Source organism: Bombus bifarius, unplaced genomic scaffold, assembly GCF_011952205.1.
Source record: "Bombus bifarius isolate JDL3187 unplaced genomic scaffold, Bbif_JDL3187 scf7180000009125, whole genome shotgun sequence".
Taxonomy (NCBI): Eukaryota; Metazoa; Arthropoda; class Insecta; order Hymenoptera; family Apidae; genus Bombus; species Bombus bifarius.
In genome coordinates, this window is record NW_022884914.1 from 328513 (window position 1) to 347127 (window position 18615).

The window sequence follows — 18615 nt, forward strand, 5'->3', positions numbered from 1 at the left end:
AACGCTAGTTAAGATTTCTGCTGAAGTGCCATTCGATCGATTTGCTCGGTAATAAACCGGTTGATCGATAAAGAAAACATCGATCGAAATAGACAAACATGTGGAGAACGTTGGTTAATGAACGATACAAGGAATCATGGCACCGCACTATTAATCTTTTAATTGGTCGTTAGAGCCGAAGGGAATAATTGAAACAATTAAACGGGGAATTCTAACTTACGATTGAGTTTTCTCAAGACGTCCGATTCGATTAGAAAAAGGTTTACGAGATAGAAAACGGGAATGACGATCGGGAAGTATTGTGTGTTTCCCACGACAGTGTCGATAAACGATAATGGACCCTTGTGTTTGCCATATTTGTCTTGTCTAACGAAACGTTCCTGTCCGATTGACTGTGTGTTTACCGATCCTGGACTTAACAGATAGCCGCTCATTGAATGCGTCAGTAAATCGTTAACCTTCGATTTCACGATGGGACTTCTCTGTCCGCACCTTTCTTTACTCTTTGTCTCCTTTGTTTTCTCTCTTTTTCTACCTTTTCCATTCGGACGCATTTTACGCCAATAAAATTGCGTACAGTGGCTACGAAAATCATCGTACGAGGGTCGTCCAGATATTAATAGTCGTCGATTTTGAAATAACAATGATACAAATGCATTTTAAAAACTTCTTTTTATTTGCAACTTTAGTATATGTACTAAGTTAATTTTCAATATAATCAGCAGCCCTATTTCAATGCTTATCGTAACGATAAATACGAGTTTTTGTATGCGTCATACACTTTCTTCGTCATTCACCTCCGCCGTTTACACGTAAGCATCGTCTTGCACAGTTCCGTAAATCATCATTTCTTGCGAGAAATGTTATCGTTGATTCTATAAGTACATTCAATCTCGGTCTAGTCTACACTGTAGAAAATCTACTTTCTGGACAACCGTTTATTATATCAACTACATGTATATCAGTTATTACAAAATTACAATTGCCATTAGATTTATATCAATTATGCTCAAGTATTCGTACATTAAATTTCGTATCATTTGCAGGTATTTTCATATGGTAACTAAAATTTCATATTAAAGTTCATAAATAATTATCAAATAAAATTTCATGTTATAAGTGGAAACGAAATGACATCCTCGTTGCGAAACTACTTAGAAATACTTCTTGCGAGCACTGTACTTCCATGAGGGAATGGATATTTGGTGCGAATGTTTCTATTAGTAAGTAATTGAGTTTCGAATATCGATTCAGATATACATATTTATCATCGACGCAGATGGTTGTGAAAATCACGTCCGACCATCAGTGAGTTTTGCATGGTAATAGTATGTCGATTATAGGAAATCTTTCTGGAAGAAGCAGTCCAGTGAGGTATTACGAAAAAGGATTTTCTCCTAGCGCACATAATGCTTGCAAACTATGAAAATCTTGTATGAAAAAATTGTGCAAACTGTCATTAGAAAAGATCTTGTGATGCTTCTATTTGAGAAACCTGAATGTTTAAGAGTTTGAACGTGCTCGTCCTTTTGTACAAAGCAAGCAAATATAGGCGAATTAACGAGCGAATCAGTGAGTCTTACTCATTGATTACATCTAATACTATGTCTGGTTTGGTGGAAATAAACGACTTAAAATTACGTCATCTTTAGGACGATGCTATACGTACACAGGTCTAAGATAATATAACATAAAAATGATAAATTCGCGATTGAACGAAGATCAGACGAAAATTAGACGTAAAAGCGGGAAGTCATGTCGATGATTAATCGCTATACGTTTATACGAACGCGTTAATGCTCGTGCTGAGAAGCGAAACTGATGGATCTTCCGCCTCGACCCGATAATATTTCAGGAAGTAGCCGAGCTACGAAAGAAAATGCGATGACTGACGTACAGTGCGCTTCCTGAACGCTGCTGAACTTTCTTACCTCTGAATGAATGTCTGCTACACGAATGAACTTTCAGAACGAATAATATATCGTTTTCTCTAGGTTCAATAAGAAAATTTTGTTTTCAAACGTTGATAGTTGCATGAATGTGTAACAAGAAATCGCAAGGAATTGCGAGTTCGAGTTATAAATAGCATTTCGAAGCTTTTTGGTCGAAACCTGTCGTCATGCTTCGTGATTCAAAATAAAAGAAAAACGTTGTACGATCGTCTACCTAAATTATTAATAAAAGCCTGTAAAAGCGATATGGAATTCAATCGAAATGGAATTCTTTCCAATCTTTTTCAATAAGTATGATATAACGTATATAATAATAGTAATAATATAATGTATGATATATAACTTATAGTATAATATACCGCATAGTGTAATATAACGTATGATTGATATACAATATTTTTCAAACTATCGCGAATATCACCGTGAGAAAAAGGAGAATGGTGAAAATATACTTTTAAACCGACTGGTATACTCGGCAAAGAACAAATGGGGAAAAGTAACGAAGCGATAACCTCGATGGAATTTACGCGTTATAAAGTCTGTCGGTTTCTTTGACTGATAACACGTATAGCTGCAATTAGGTTAATTAGACAGCGACAGTGCGTGAGCACGCCACAGGCAGTGGCGGATCCAGAAAGGGGCGATTCAAGAGTAATAAAATATAAAAATGCTATGGCAGATTTTGAAAAACTTATTAGGTATATAATTGATGCGAGTTTAATTGTTTACGCCATAGTATCGGACAGAGGTATTAAAATATAAATTACAAGGAAATTTTAAATCTCGTAAAAGAAGGTTCATAAATGTACCTGGTCGTGTGCTTTTACACATTTTGCCCCACCCAGGAAACTCACCTGGATCATCTACTTTTACTGGTCACGAGGACGCCGTAGGACGTTTACGTTCTCTTTCTATGAATCGAACTTACCTTTTATATCATCTACTATTATTTATTTATTATAAAACATCCGGGTTAAAACTGACTCGCAGTTATATTCCTCTTTGGTTTACATCTATGGTCTACTTTTTCAAGCTTAACATCTTTCATATATAACAATTAGTTCTGAAATTTATAACTTAAACTTGGATTAAAATAGAATTATGTCTGTAATGTAATAGACAAATTATGTCTATTACCTCTTATGTTCCTTATTCTCTATACTTTTACTATTTATATTCCGTCAGTGTCTAATCTTCAGCAAGATACAGATCCAAACAGGAACGTAAAATATAAATTCTAAGAAGTAAGAAATTCTAACAATATAAAATTAAAAAATACAAAAATATAATACAAAACTGTAAGTTATGAAATTATTCCCTGTTTCTCTTTGGTCCTCCTTCTACTTTCTCTCTCCTGTTCTCCTCTCTCCCTACTAGCGACTTACCTTTTATATAAATTATTAACAAATTAAACAAATAGATACAAAAATTCGTAAATTCTAGGAACACGTGACATCGAGCTGGATGACTTTAATTGTGTAATTTTACGAATTCATTCTTCCAGAGTAGACAGCATTTTATTTTAGTAAAGTATATATTTCGTTATAATATTTCATGTCGATACTTGGAAATATTAGCAGCTTTTGAATTATACTATCGCATGTTATGAAATGGGATGTTTTATCGAATGAAACATTAAACGCATATAATCCTATCAAAATATATATTCAATCACTGTAATTTAATATTACCGTGACGATGCATCCAATGTGGATTATGGTAATGAATGGTGCAAAAAATGGCTCTGTACTACATGTGGAATTTTATATTTGCTATCTTTTATTATCGAATATCCATTTTATTTTACACGTATCATAAAATACCCATTCTATTTTATCATTTCCAATAATAAAAATCGGCATGCTATATAACAAAATATTTTTTCGCTCAATTTCTAATAATCCTTGAATAAGTGTTTTCTTACACGAATAATAAATATAACGACGAATAACAACAAACAAGAAGATTTACGTTATCGAAATAAAAAAGTATAAATCAACATGAAGAGATAGGTCCCCTAATCTTTGTTGACCAAGCATTTTTACTTGACTCAAGGATTTCCAATAATAGTATCAATAATACAACGTACAAAAGCAAATGACTTGCAGTATCATCGCAGGAAAATACAGCAATTTTCGTGTTTATATTGATTAAGCTTTCTCCGCGTACATCACTTCCTAATGACAATTCGTTCTCATAATAACATTACATATAAGACACAAAATAACACTATAATAACACTAGTGCGTACTAACATAACAAGTTCCTTCTTCGTTTTCTCACTCAATAAATACAGGACGTTCACGTTATTAGTTCCCAGCGTTTTTCTCGTAAACGATAAGTATGAGGAGAAAATGAAAGAGGGAGAAGACGAATGATTCAAAGTGATGTACATATTTACGATAATATTTTCCTCGCAAGTGCGTAAATGCACGTGCGTTCTGCAGCTGCGCTATTCTTTTAAACGGAAACCTCCCGTTTCGTTTTGCGCACATCGAACCCTCTCGTCTTCTACGAAAAAAATGTATTAGGGTAACACGATCGAAAACTGATTACTAATTTAAAACTAAATATTTTAGCTTCAATTTTTTAGAGTTTATCATATAAAAGACAAAGAAGACATAAATACAATAATACTGCGTTACGTCTTTTCTCGTTTTTGATACTCTACAAAATTAAAGTTAAAATATCTTTTAAACCAGAAAATGCGCGAGCATTTTCGCACTTGCGGGAAGAATATTGTCCCGAATATATAGATCACATTGGACCAGTCTTTCTCCTCTTTCGTTTTTTCCCCTCATGCTTGTCGTTTATGAGAAAATCGCTGAAAACTAATAGCGTGAACACCTTATATATCCAAAAGAAGTTGTTGTTTCGGTATTCCTTAAAATAAAATTGCAATAAAAAATGTTAACTTCTGCGAAGGACCATGAATAGATTGAACCTAACGAACTGGGATTGTATAGGCAGTTGGGAAATTGGAAATTTGTTAATTAAGGTCAACTCTCGTGCACATGGAAGCTAGGTGTCAATGTAGGTTCTAAGATAGCATCGATTAATTGGTTTAAAATTAAATTTTTTTATCTTACATAAGCACGGAGTTCATTTATTTTATTTACTTGGACGCGTTTCAACCGAATCGCTCTCTAGATGAGACATCGTTACGTAAACGTGTAAATTCTAAGGAAAATTCTTTTTCTTCTTTTTCCAATGAAGGACAAGTTTCGTTATCGAGTGGATGTATTCTGGGAAAAAAAGCATGCAAAAGGTTGGAAATAGGAGAAAAGTGGATGAATCGATTTTGAAAAGTGTAGTTGTGTAGGTAAGCGAAAAGTTGGGAATTTGTTAATTAAGGTCAAGTCCCGTATTCTGCGCGCATGTGAAAATTCCCATTATGTTTCTATCTTTCCATTGTAAACTCTACAATGCAACCGACTGAGAAACCGAGTAAAATTAAGTCTAGTAATTTTGTTTAGCCACTAATTTTATTCAAGTAAAGCGTGTAAGGTCTGTTTAAAGGAAGAGTGATTAGCCAAAATTATAGTATATTTTCTACAATATAATATTTCCTAAAATTATAATAAAAAGTAAATTAATATATGTTAATAGTATTAGAAACACTTGCAGAGCTTCGTAAATATGAAACAAATTATATATAATTGTAAAGAAAATGTGACAATTTTTGAGAGACTGCGCTTTGGTTATAATAATTGTGGACAAATTATAGTCAATTAATGACAGTAATCTACAGAAAAATACCACTAACGATGGAACTTTTTTCTAAAAGTTAATATTCAGTAACAAAGTTAACGTCTTCTATCGTCTTGTCATCTGGAAAACTCTTTATCCTCGGCTTCTTCGAACCTTTCAAGATCCAATTTTCTTAGTCTGCGAGAGAAATTATTTTTTATAATTTATTAACAATGAAAGCATAATATTATCGAATCATCCAGGCACGTGACCGTCTACTTATTGTTTCCAGCAGAATATTTACACAAGCAGCGAGCGTCATACTCTCGCAACAATACTCTTAATAATTCCGAACACGAGCCCCGATATAGATTATTATATTTCTGCGTATTCATCGTCATTGACCATTTTTGTTTGCGTTCAATCTCGACAAACGGAGAATCGCAGTATCGCGCTGACGTAGAATTAATCTTCCAGCGATCATCAGTTTACTGTATTTATAATTTATGAAAGATTCATTTCGTGACTGCAACTATAGAAAAAGATCTCCAGAGCGGTTTGATTTAAAAAATAATTTTACTTTAATGCTACTATTAATATCGAATGGTAATATTTCTCGAGATAAATGTGCAACGATGTGCAACGTGATATAGAAATTGTGACAAAAACAAATTCGATGCTCACAATGTACAGCATCTCAAAAACATAAATCCTACAATTCCATAAGACCATTGTTTGTCTTTATTTCAACCATTGACCTTCTAGTACAAAGATAAATTGCGGGTAACATCAAAAGCTAAATGTCACCCACCATTCATGACACGTAAACTTTCTTTGTTATCTCGATATTTACGTGGAATCAATTATTCGAAAAACGCCCACATATTTACAAAGAAGAGAGCCTGTATTTTATGTCATATTCCTCTTCGTACTTGGTTTATTTTATTGTTAAAAAAATTCCATGTTTTCATTGATAAACGTCATCGTGTTATTTAGCGTTATTTTTAATGTTAAGATAAAAGTCCACTTGAAAGTAAAACTATCGCGAATTGCTCTCAAGAGTATCTTGACGTAGTGTCCACTTGTGAGAAATACTCTCGAGAGCAACTCGCGATAGCTTTATGTTCAAATAGAAATCCACCTTAATGTCAAATCTCTGATAGCACGGACAACAGAGCATAAGTGAGAATTATTAATTTTCCAGAGAAAAATTTACTTGCAATCTTCTTGAATATACGCTTTTGAATATACAACACTATTACAACCTAGAATAAGATAAAAGAGCAACAAAGAAATTTACCTGTTAGAATCGTAAGCAAAGAACACGGTCACCTGTCTTTAATCTGTACCACCTTTAAAGTGTTGAGAGCGACTTTTCATCTTATGGCGACTCGTCCACTCTTACGAAAAATACTCGCGAGAACAACTGACAAACGAATACACAGTGAAACTGTTATTGCTGTAGAGCTGCCCTCGTGAATATTTCTCGCAAGCTGACAGGACACTGCGTTGAGAGTGACTATCCGATCTGACAGTGACTTGGATAGTCGCTGTCCATTTACGCAACTGTCCATTTACGTACACTTTCGAAAGCAACTGGCGATAATTTTACTCTCGAAGAAACATGCGCACCTATGTACCTTTAACGCGTTAAAATCGCGCGACATATTTCGTCTTACGATTCACGCGATTCACATCTAACGATTTCTTCGAATCGGTTCGCAGAAAATGCCGCATTGCCAGCATCCGGCGTATCGGTGACTTTGACGGAAGTGCGCAATGAAGCCAGGACAGATACGACGTTCAGACGCTTGTCAGAGGTAGACCGCAGCCTGCTAGAGAGTTTGGATATCGGTCGTTCCAGGCCCAGACCCACCGGTCGATTCCTGACGATGCACAAGAGACGCCGTAAGAGGCTTACCACGAGATCCTTAACCGAAGAGCCTGGTATCCTGGACGATATCTTCCACGGCCTGGTTCAGGTAAGCCATTGATCGACGAGGATTTAACCTTATATGTATATGCGTAAAAAGATGCCGTTTTCTCGGAATCGTATCCACTGTTATCTATAAGATTCGGCGTATCTTACGATACGTATCGTTTCGATATTTCATTCGTGTTATTAAGGGAAGTTGGTTAAAGCAATAGAACGTATACAGATTTTATAGGATATTAAATTTTATATTTGAATAAAGTGGAAAGCTTGTAAGAAAGGAATATATAAGGAAAGGATATCATTGAATGTTTTATAAACTATACTTCTTAATATTGGATTAAAAACTTGGAAATCTTGAAGGTAAACTATACAAGGTTTTTCGTTTCTTCTTCTTCTCTTTTTTTTTTTTTTTTAATATCAGATTAAAAAGTTGGAAATGTCGAAGGTGAAACGTAACGAATGAGAGGAAAGCTTGTAGATTATTTTTGTTTAAATTGTTCTTCGAGTTTAGATCGTGACATAGTGAATTGCAGTTTAAGACAAACTAGACTACGCTATCTCGTGTTATAGAACGTCGGGAGACTTTTGAGCTAATATTTTGAAGTTAAGTTTAGTTGTTTATATTAGTATCTTTGATCAAAGTTGTTGAAAGCTGGATCATAAATTACGGAATAATCGTATCGCGTTATATCTGTGTCAAAGCTGTGTCATTACCTCGATAATAAAATATATGTGACGTGTATGAAATCGAAAACTAGATGGTTCATATATTCCGTTCGAAGACAAATGCCAAGTTTGTTAATTTTTTTATTTTTTAATATCGAAACTTTCGTATCTTCGTATTTCCAAATCTTCAAGTTTACCAATCGTCTAGAAGAACGTTCCAATCTTTCAAGTTTCGAAACTTGAAGACCCCGAAACTTCCCGAAAATTGATATCGATACAAGCAACGCGAAGAAGAAACTTCGCGAAACTTCAAATAGTCTCCCAACCGAAAGGTAGTTGTTTCCTCTTGAGATACTGTTTTAAACTTTCCAGCAGACAGGATACATTGTTTACGGCATCGATATAAGTACCGAGGATTTGGAGATTCGTGAAACTTTTTGTCTTACGTACATATACTTTGAAAAATCTCGATACGAAATGAAAATTTTCGATCTGCGTGTTAATTTTCTTGCTGTTCTTCGCTTCAATCCCCGGAAGTAATGTAAAAAAATATGACATACCAAGCGGAAGTTATAAGCCTCTGATTTTATTTTATTTTATATTATTTTATTAACCGATTGGAAAAAGAACACATTAGCGATGCAAAAGCAGCGAAGTTACCCAGGTGAGTGAATAATTGAACCAAAATTGAAATAGAACACTGTAAGTGCCAAAATTGAAAAATTTTGATTTTTTATTGGAAATTATTCTACGTACCAATGAGAATACTGTAGTATAGAATTTATATGCAATTTCCATTTCTAAATATTTATTAATAATGCTAGAGAATGGTTTCATGATGTCGTTTCTAGTTAACTGATATTTAACTTTCGTTTATACCATCTATCTAAATGATTGAAACATTGAATCGTTTTTACAACTAACAGGTAGCACGAACGTAATTTTCTTCTGCAGATACACTTTCCTTTTTCATGAATTTGTGAAATTATCATGCACAAGTTTTCTTTTCCTCCTGAAAAACTCGTTTCTTAGCACTTACAGTGTTTTTTTACAAGCACTCTTCAATTAGTAATTGTAATTACTGAAACTAGTTAATACTTAATTACTAAGTAATACCTAAGTACTTAAATAGAATTTAATTAGCGAATATGAATTAAAAACTAATGAAATAAAAACAAATCCAATGGGACAAACAAGATCTAAAGCGACATAGAAGGTCGTTGATGTTAAAGTAGATAAGAGAGATAATTGCGGAAAAAGATCAGTAGATGCATGTAATTTGCAGTTACATCCACGACGCTTCATTTTTTCTGACTGATTTTGTACAACTTATTAGATCGAAATAAAAAAACCAATTAATTAACGAAACCGGTCCGGGTAATCGGATCGATAAAATCCGAAGTAGTTAAGACACTTAAACTGTTATGTAATTGAAGCGGAAAACCGATGACACCGGTCGAATGATCAGAACCTTTGTGCAATTTAACCGGTTAAATGCTAATACATTGCTGGTCAGTAATGATCGTGATACTGGGTGAAAGTCATTGATTCTGCTTAGAATTTACGCGTTCGTTGATTCTCATGTTCCATAGAAAAAGGGAAATATCGCTGTATTACGAGAACAATAACACCGATGCGTAAAACGTAATTTTTTAAAGAATAAAAAAAGATCGAATTTACTTAATCATGCTTGTAACTATAAAAGAAAGAAGATGTTTGATTGCAAGATAATTTTAGTTCACAGAGAAAAAATAATAATGTCTACTTTTTTCCTTCTTTTTTAAAAATGCTGAAAATGTGTTTTTTAATGGACGGAAATATGAATTTTATCATTGTACTGAAAGAAGAGATTACACTTTAATAGGAATTATTCCTGTACAGTTGTTAAAAAAATTTACAAAACACATATACATAATTTCGTAATGTTCAACATGCTGAAATTCGAAGCGTGATTTCCATCATTTTAATTTTACCTGTTAATCAGAATAGTTGTAAAAACGGAGAATAATAAGCTACATGTAGCTAAATTTGAACGAATTTTTTGTTATACTTATAAATTTAATAAATGCATGACCCATTCTATATATATTTATATATATATATATATAATATATATACACACACTCGGAGGATCAATATTCCATCTTGTGCTTAATGGCATAAGGGTACATTTAGCAGCATATTCATCCAAGTTTCAATTTGTTCCACCCTTTTAAAGTGAAAGAAGATGAAGACCTTCTATCTAAAATCCATTTGAACCTCCTTACACTTTCGTTATTAATTTAAATTCACGTCGATTTTAAAAAGTTGAACGTCAATATTATTATAAGAAGTGTGTGCAAAATATTCACGCGCATTCACTTTAAGATAATATATTTTCTAACGTCAATTAAATGTATTTACACGTTCTTAAATTCTATTATTTAAAGATACAAATGGTCATGTCGTATTAAAAGTAAAATTTTACTTGTTGTTCGTTACTGCTTCTATTTTTTGTAAAATTCAGTGATAGAGATTAATTTCGTTTATGTAGGAATGATTTCTGTTACAAAGTTCAGTCTTGTCGTTATCGTTCATTACAAACTTACGTAGCTTGCTTAACCTTGATACGAAATTTCGCACGATATAATTTGTTTTCCTACGATCATCTTCGATAATAAACTGAATATTATATTATCTAAATCGCGTATAATATTAATATATATTTGTAAATATATAGTGTCTCGATTAGATTACCTAAATATTATTTACGATTGAATGAGAAGCTTATCAGGACAAAGTTAAATTATTTCAGGGCACAATTTTTTTCCCAAGGTCGAAAAATATAGGGTATCATTTAAAAATACACCGATAACCTTGAAATCTTCTAGAAAAGATGAACTTGAGAAAAAATTCTTCCCACCGTTACACGTGCTTCTTGAAATAGTTTAGCTTCGCCCTGAGAAGTTTTTTCATACAATCGTAAATAAGACAGATATCTAGTTAATCTCGCGTAACTGAGATACCGTGTATACGGCCAAAAAAATATTATCCGCAAAACAATTAAGTATTACCTATGTATATATATAAAGGTACTATATAATAATTACATCAATTTAATTATTAGTCATATCCTTAATTTGCTATTAATTCTGTTCTCTAATAAACGGAATAAACGCAAAGGTACATGTGGCAAGCATTCTGCGAAACTTTCGTATTCCATACGTTCAAAAGTTTCTATAGCAGAACGTTTGAAATTTACTGAAAGCTCTCTTTGAATCACTGCCCCACGTATGTATTATTACACGTTTATTGAAGCTTGCTATTGCTCCGAGATATTTCACGAAACGACACGAGAGAGTTCGATTAACAGAGCCACGTTCCAGATCCTTAATGATTTATTTTATTATATTCTCGAGAAATGGACACGGTTGTTCCATTACAGTGACATTGTGCTCGGGAACACGTTTCAACCCTTTCTAGCGGCAATCGTCTATTTCACTGTCGACCTAATGCGATATTTGATGGTTTGTTGCAGTGCGTGTTACAGAAGGCTAGCAACTGGCGATTTAACGCGTTCACGCTGGAAACGGTGACGGGAGGTAAGCAATTAAGAAAGAAGAAAAAAAAGAAAAGAAGTTTGCTTGTTTCGTGACTCGTTGAACACCGACAACGCGAACACGTCGAATTTGAAAGCGATAGACGAAAGCTCGAGGTTAGGCAGCTATTTTCCAAAAGATTAAATTAATAATCGAATGGAGTAAATTGGTTGAAGATATTTACGTTCGAACGAAAAGTTTTATTGCATCAATTGAATCATTAATACGTTCCGTGCTTTGTAGTAATTGCATGCTTTTAATTGAATTTTTTAAACCAAGTCAATCTGTTTGCTTGAAATATCTAATTACAAATAAATAACAATCCTCTCCGTTGAATTTTTTATATTTTGATAACGTTTAATCGTCTTTCTGCTATTTTCAACAAATAACTGATCGAGAAGCATATTTTTCCCGGTTATGAAAATTGCACGACTAGTGTTTATTAATTATTAGAATAATTTATAACAAAGTTTGCCAAATTCTCGATCGCAAAGTTGAGGCAGCCTGATGTTCGTCTGCAATGCGAATAAAAGCTGATACAAGTCAATTTCAGCTGATCAAGGTTTAATATGCATTACTTGGTAAAAGGATGGAGAATATTCCTATTGCCAATAGATTATGATGATGCAGTGAATATTTATATCTATCTTTTTTATATTTATATTTGCTATGTTGAATATTTTTTTATATTCTATTTCATTAAATGTTTAATACTATATGTCACTTTGATAATACCAAAGTAAAATGCACATTACAGTTTCTAGTAAAAATAAGATTTGATAGTTGTTCAGAGAAAGATATTCTCAATTTTTTTATTTATCCTATAATTTAAATACCTACCGAAGCTGTTTGTTCCATCGGGTTGTTGCGGGATTCTCGCGGATTTTTGTGTATAATGTTTTATTAATACCCACGCCCCGCCACGAGAGAATGTTTACGTTATCCACGTACTGAAAGCTTCAGCGTTGTATTATGTATTTTATAAAGCAAACTGGCTGGTACGGCGTTTTACTTCTGCCCTGTTAATATTGCAAAATGTCTTTCACAAACAAAGTATTTCTTCCGAGAAGTCGTTTCTGTCTGTTGCATGAATTCAAACGAGAAGATGCCTTACAGCAACAATACGATACCAAATCTAAACGAATGATATCCGTGAGAAAATAATTTCACTACAGGTTGGCGCCATACAGTAGAATACAAACTTCGTCATTCAGGAAATGTAAATAATTCAATTCCTTTTTAAAAGCTATTACAAAAATTATACAAATTTAAATAAAATTTTAACGTTGTATCGTATTGTACTCTATTCGTTCATTATACCGAAGCTTATGCCTATTACAATGCTTTCGTGTACGTGCCTGCTTGATACATTTTGTTTCTACCTCGGTTTATTCCTTCAAGCTAAATCTTGGTAAATAAAATTTTAACAAGGTACTCAAGTACAATCGTCCTGTAAAAAGATTTCACAATTTTTGGAAAAATATTATATACATCTAGCACGAACCTAGCACGAAATAAAACCGATAATTTTATTATTCGAAAAAAATTAACAATTTACGGATCGTTTGATATACGAAGAAAATTGGATAAAATTGTATTTGCTAATGAAATATCGACGGTATAATGTAAAAAGAAAACAGCAGATGCATTGATCTATTTTTCGTTTGTACAATAACATAGAGAAAAAGGCAATTTTATAAATTTATAGGCCACAATAGAGCGATAAATTTAGGAGTTTTCTGTAATACAAAGAAAGCACCATAAAACCTTCACGTAGCGAAAAAGCTGCAATAAACAGCAGATACATAATTCACCATCGATGCACGCTTTCTAAAAATTGGATTTTGCAGTGGAACATGCACCAGCATCTCGATATTCACCGTCATGTGTGAAAAAGAATCTTTGAAAATATAAAAAAAAAAAACCAGAAAAGAAATTCCTAGAAAGAAGCGTCGCTTTTAACGTAACACCGACCCGATTTATCATTCAACGTCAAAACCGCGTGTGAGCATGCAAAGAGCAGCGGAACGCGTGGTATCGAAAAAAAGGGTGGTTCCCGCTTGAAATAAGAGTATTTCGCTTTTCCAACCTGCAGGATCCGCGAGAATCCTCGCGATCCATCGCGATCCAATATTCACGCGCAGCTTGATTTATTTGGCACGAGCCGGAGCAAACTGAGAAACCGTGATATTTATGAGAAAGCGAGAACATTTTCGATTGGTCCTGTTTAAGTCCGGTGCAGTTATTAATTTACACGCTCGGTGGTCATCGATAGCCGACGTTATGAAACTTTTAGAACGACTAACTGATTAAGGACCAACCCGATAATTTATCACAACGTGATGAATACAGTGGAGTAACAGGGAGACAAAATTGTTGGAACAATGGAATTTTCGAAGAACAGAACAATCACGTTTCTGACGTAAAATTTCATCTGTTCAAAGACTGATTAACGTCGATTGGCAATTTCTTTAAATATGGATCTGGTATCTTTTTGACTGCTAAATAACGCAATTCTTTCAACGTAAGTAACCGCATAGAGTTAGGTTCTTTTTCTACTTTGAACCATCGAAGCCTTTTTCCGTGACGTGAGAAAGCACCATTCCAATTAACACTCTTTCGTTCGTTTTTTCCATTTGTTTAAAATCGTCGTTATTAATTGTTTTTATCGCTTTATGTTTATCTAAAATCATTTCATTACGTCGGTATATTTCGACGGTTTTTCCGCTGTTGCATTTACCGAGGAATCCACGTGCTTTGGATAATGATCGATATCATCTTTTTGCTTTTTAATGTGAATTTTAATGCGATCTGCGATCGTGGCTTTCCCGGCACCGTGTATTTCTGCTAATTCTGTTACAGTTACATCGCTTTCGAGTTTTTCAATTATGTGGTATTTTGTTTTCATAGTTAAAGCGCTATTAGTTCTACACTGAATTCTTCAAATCAAAATTCATCCGAATTTTTCACTATCGAGTTCATTCTCGAATAGAGAAAAGAATACATTGTGTATGGTCACTATGTGTATATGAATACTATTGTATACGAATGAAATACGTATGTACATATTTGAAACGGAAAGAGGCATCCGTTACTAGGAAATATCGTGTTCGGATGATAGAGCGTTCGGATATTCGGATAATAGGTGTTCGGATAAGGGGGGTTCTACTGCACTTCGATTTCCGACAATTTTCAATTTCATAAAATGTAGAATCTAGATGGAAGAAATAGCGATGTAAAAGAAATATTAAACGAATCCTTGGAATTTCCTTTCCATAGCCACAGTGTCAGGAAACAGAACTGGAGAATGTAAATTGATTGGAAAAATTGAAAACGAAGTGTTGTATTAAACCAACGTTGATTCTCAGTAGATTAAAACAAGACAAATTTCATAGACTAACAAATTTTCAACAATGTAAACGATTTGGATAATATCGAGATAATAATTAGAAGAAAATGCACGAAATACAATATAATATTTTGCAAAATGTAAATGTCATGGTGTCGCGTATAATCTATCGTGGCTTCCAGGGTAAAATATATAAAATTCGCGTGACAGTCGACGTGTTAACCGGCTTTGCTGTTAATTATTACCAACTTGAATGCATATGAAATATGTTTTTCTTTTTTTTTCTAATGAAACTTTAATCGTATACAGTGTCTTCGTGATATTAATTAAATTTATGAAAATTTTATACAAATAATACTAAAGAGTAAAAGCTATTAGAAATGTGAATCGCATCCGTGTAAACGTTGTTAATTCTCTTCTTTATTCCCTCCTCTCCCCTCGTTTTATCTATCTTCCTTTCATCATTTGGAATTTTTCAGCTTTAAAGTAGTTTCAGTTTACTGTTATTTAATGTCCATAAGGTTTTAACTCGACGACACAGTAGCTCGACTTACAGCTTAGATACCATTCCCGTCGTATCACGTTGCGTTTGATTTTCAGGACGTTCGCTTCCGGTACTATGCGTCCACCTTTTCCACTGGTACGGACTTCTGGAGTACTTCAACCTGGACGTGGTAACCGTGTGGAAATTGTTCGGTAAGTAAATAGCGAAAGCGATCACTTCGTCAAAACCCGCGTTAACCACGTAAACGCACATAAATATACGCCGCGCTAAAAACGTAGTCAGACACTTTTTGAATTTTCGTAAGACGCGATTTAATTTAGAAATTATAAACTCGCTCGTAATATCACCAAGTTTCGTACTCGTATAATACACACGACACATTCGTAAACCAAACTCGATGGTAACTGTTCGAATACCTTCGCAAGCCACTGTATCGCTCCCGTTTCTCCGATACTGCGTTTCCGTGAAGGGCAAAAGCCGCGTATACCTCCGTATTAATGATCGTTGCTCTCTTTCTGCACGAAATTTTTACGTCATCGTCGGGCCTGGAATACAGGTCGGAAGCTATTCGTCACCATTAAATATTCAAAAGGGGAGAGTCCCGTGAAGAGAAACAGCCCTCTTTACGCGCCGTACGTATTCGTATTTATAGACTGTACACGACGCTTATTATTTATTTATTCTGTATAAAATTTCCATACAAACAGGATTTATGTAGCGACATGTATAAAAGAGAGGTTGGATGGGGTTACGTGAATATTTAAGTCCGCAATCGGTCGACTAAAACAAACTTGGCTACGCGAGGATAATTGTTGCAGTTTCTCTCGATAGAGAGGATGATGGATAATAATTATTGAAAAAAGTATCGAGATGATCGACCGTATTATTTGTTCGAAGGTATTTTAGAGGATTTACAAGACAAAGCCCGAGGAGATTTACCTAAAATATTGGATGAAATAATTTGTGGTTTTCTGTTGCGCAATCGTTCATTGTTGGGGAGTTATATCGTTACAATTAATTAAGCGTAAAAACTCGCGTGGAAATTGTTGTGGAATATTAAGAATGATAATTTTGTTACATCCTCATGTTCTTCGATGCTTGCAGAGTCTGCGATCTAACTTCGCCGTAGCCTCGAGACATTTTTAATTATGTTACTTTTTCGATCCCTTGTTTTATTTATTAATTTATTTATTATCAAAAATTTATTTACCAAGTAATCTTCGATTCGGTATTTTGCATTTCTTGACATAAATTAACTACGAACTAATATCTCGTTATCATCTTCGATTCAGTCGCTTCTTCATCTTTCTTCTCATCTCCTTTTTCCTCTTTCATCTTCGATTCGTTTGCACGTTCCGTACTCTTTATCTCTTTTATCGTTCTATTAAAAACTCATTTTGTATGAAAATTAAAACATTTATATGTATATAATGAAACAATAGAAGGATTGTGTCTACACATTGAATAAAAGAAAATGAAACCCCTAATCATCCAGAAACAGATCATAAATTACGGAATGGAGAAAAGGTAATTTTTGGAATTTTTGTCTGCCTTTGCTTGTCTCGTATCACGTAAAAACTACTGAACCGATTTTCATGGGGTTTTCTCTGATTTATAACTTAGTATCCGAGAAAGACAATAGATTATGTTTCACCTCGATCCATTTCTTAGAAGATGAGAGATAGCCTGACATCCAAATTGTATGCGCTCCCATATTTGGTAAAACTCAAGCAACGATGATTACTGTTCACGTGGTGTTTGTTCTGAGATCGAATCCTTTTATAATGTAATACTCTTTACTACGAAGAATCACCTAACTGTTAGTATAAAAAACACGTAAAATTCAGCTGCTTAAAAATCGTTCCGTATATCCACGCGAACAAGCACGCGGGCAAGAGCTAGTTGTTAAATAAGAGATCGCGATAGAAGTTTAAATTACAGAAAAATAGAAATTTTATCGAACCCTTTCGCTCGTATCTTTTATTACATCGTTACATCATTTAAACAACGAAATTGATAAAGTTGTACGTTTCCAATACACATAACACGTTAGATGCGAAGAAACTCGCGTGAGCAACTCTTATTCTTTGTAATTCGTTTAAACGGTGATTCCTATCGTTTAAGCTAATTTTTATTTAAAACAGCCACGCAAGATCTAAAAAACATATGGCAAACAATTTAATCATACTCCGTCTTCTCCCATTCAGCCTTCATCGAGGAGGGTTATCACAGCACAAATCCTTACCACAACAGTATACACGCGACCGATGTGACGCAGGCGATGCACTGCTTCCTCCAAGAGGAAAAAGTAAGTATATACGACAAGATTTTATTGCTTGTAAAAGATGAAGCATAATGAGATATGCAACGTTGTAAATTTACAGATCAGGGCGCACTTAACCAACTTGGAGATTATGGCGTCGCTGATTGCCGCGGTGACGCACGATCTGGATCATCCAGGCGTCAATCAACCGTTCCTAGTTGCCACGAGCAATCACTTGGCTGCTCTCTATCAAGTAAGTCGACGCAATTTTCGGCATGTTTAATACACAGCTGCGTAGAACTGGTGAGAAACGTTCGTTGACGGTTTCCCAGAACACGTCAGTTCTTGAGAACCATCATTGGAGATCAGCGATAGGATGTCTTCTGGAGAGCGGAGTTTCCGATCAACTGCCAGCCAACGTGAGGCCAGAACTGCAGCGGCACATCAGTTCGTTGATTTTAGCGACAGACATCACCAGACAACAAGAGTTTCTCATTCGATTCAAAGTAAGCTGTGAAAAATCTTGTTAACATTCGTCATCTTATAGGCAATATTAACACGCTAGCTATTTATCGATACAAAAAATACTTTGAAAAAAGAGATTTTACAAAGAAGATGTATTTGGCTTATTTTTAACGAATATCTCTTTGCGTCTGAGAAAATATGAGAAATTGAT

General features: G+C 34.2%; 1 protein-coding gene across 12 annotated transcripts in view; it reads left to right on the forward strand.

Annotated features, from left to right (window-relative positions):
- The window catches only part of LOC117213808, a 138026-nt gene that overhangs the window by 112562 nt on the left and 6849 nt on the right, over positions 1-18615 (forward strand). For all 12 annotated transcript variants that reach the window (XM_033459495.1, XM_033459488.1, XM_033459493.1 and 9 more), the window contains 6 exons: positions 7368-7624; positions 11762-11825; positions 15772-15867; positions 17884-17984; positions 18061-18192; positions 18272-18445. In XM_033459495.1, coding sequence (XP_033315386.1) covers positions 7368-7624; positions 11762-11825; positions 15772-15867; positions 17884-17984; positions 18061-18192; positions 18272-18445 — 824 coding nt within the window. The remainder of the gene's footprint in view (positions 1-7367; positions 7625-11761; positions 11826-15771; positions 15868-17883; positions 17985-18060; positions 18193-18271; positions 18446-18615) is intronic.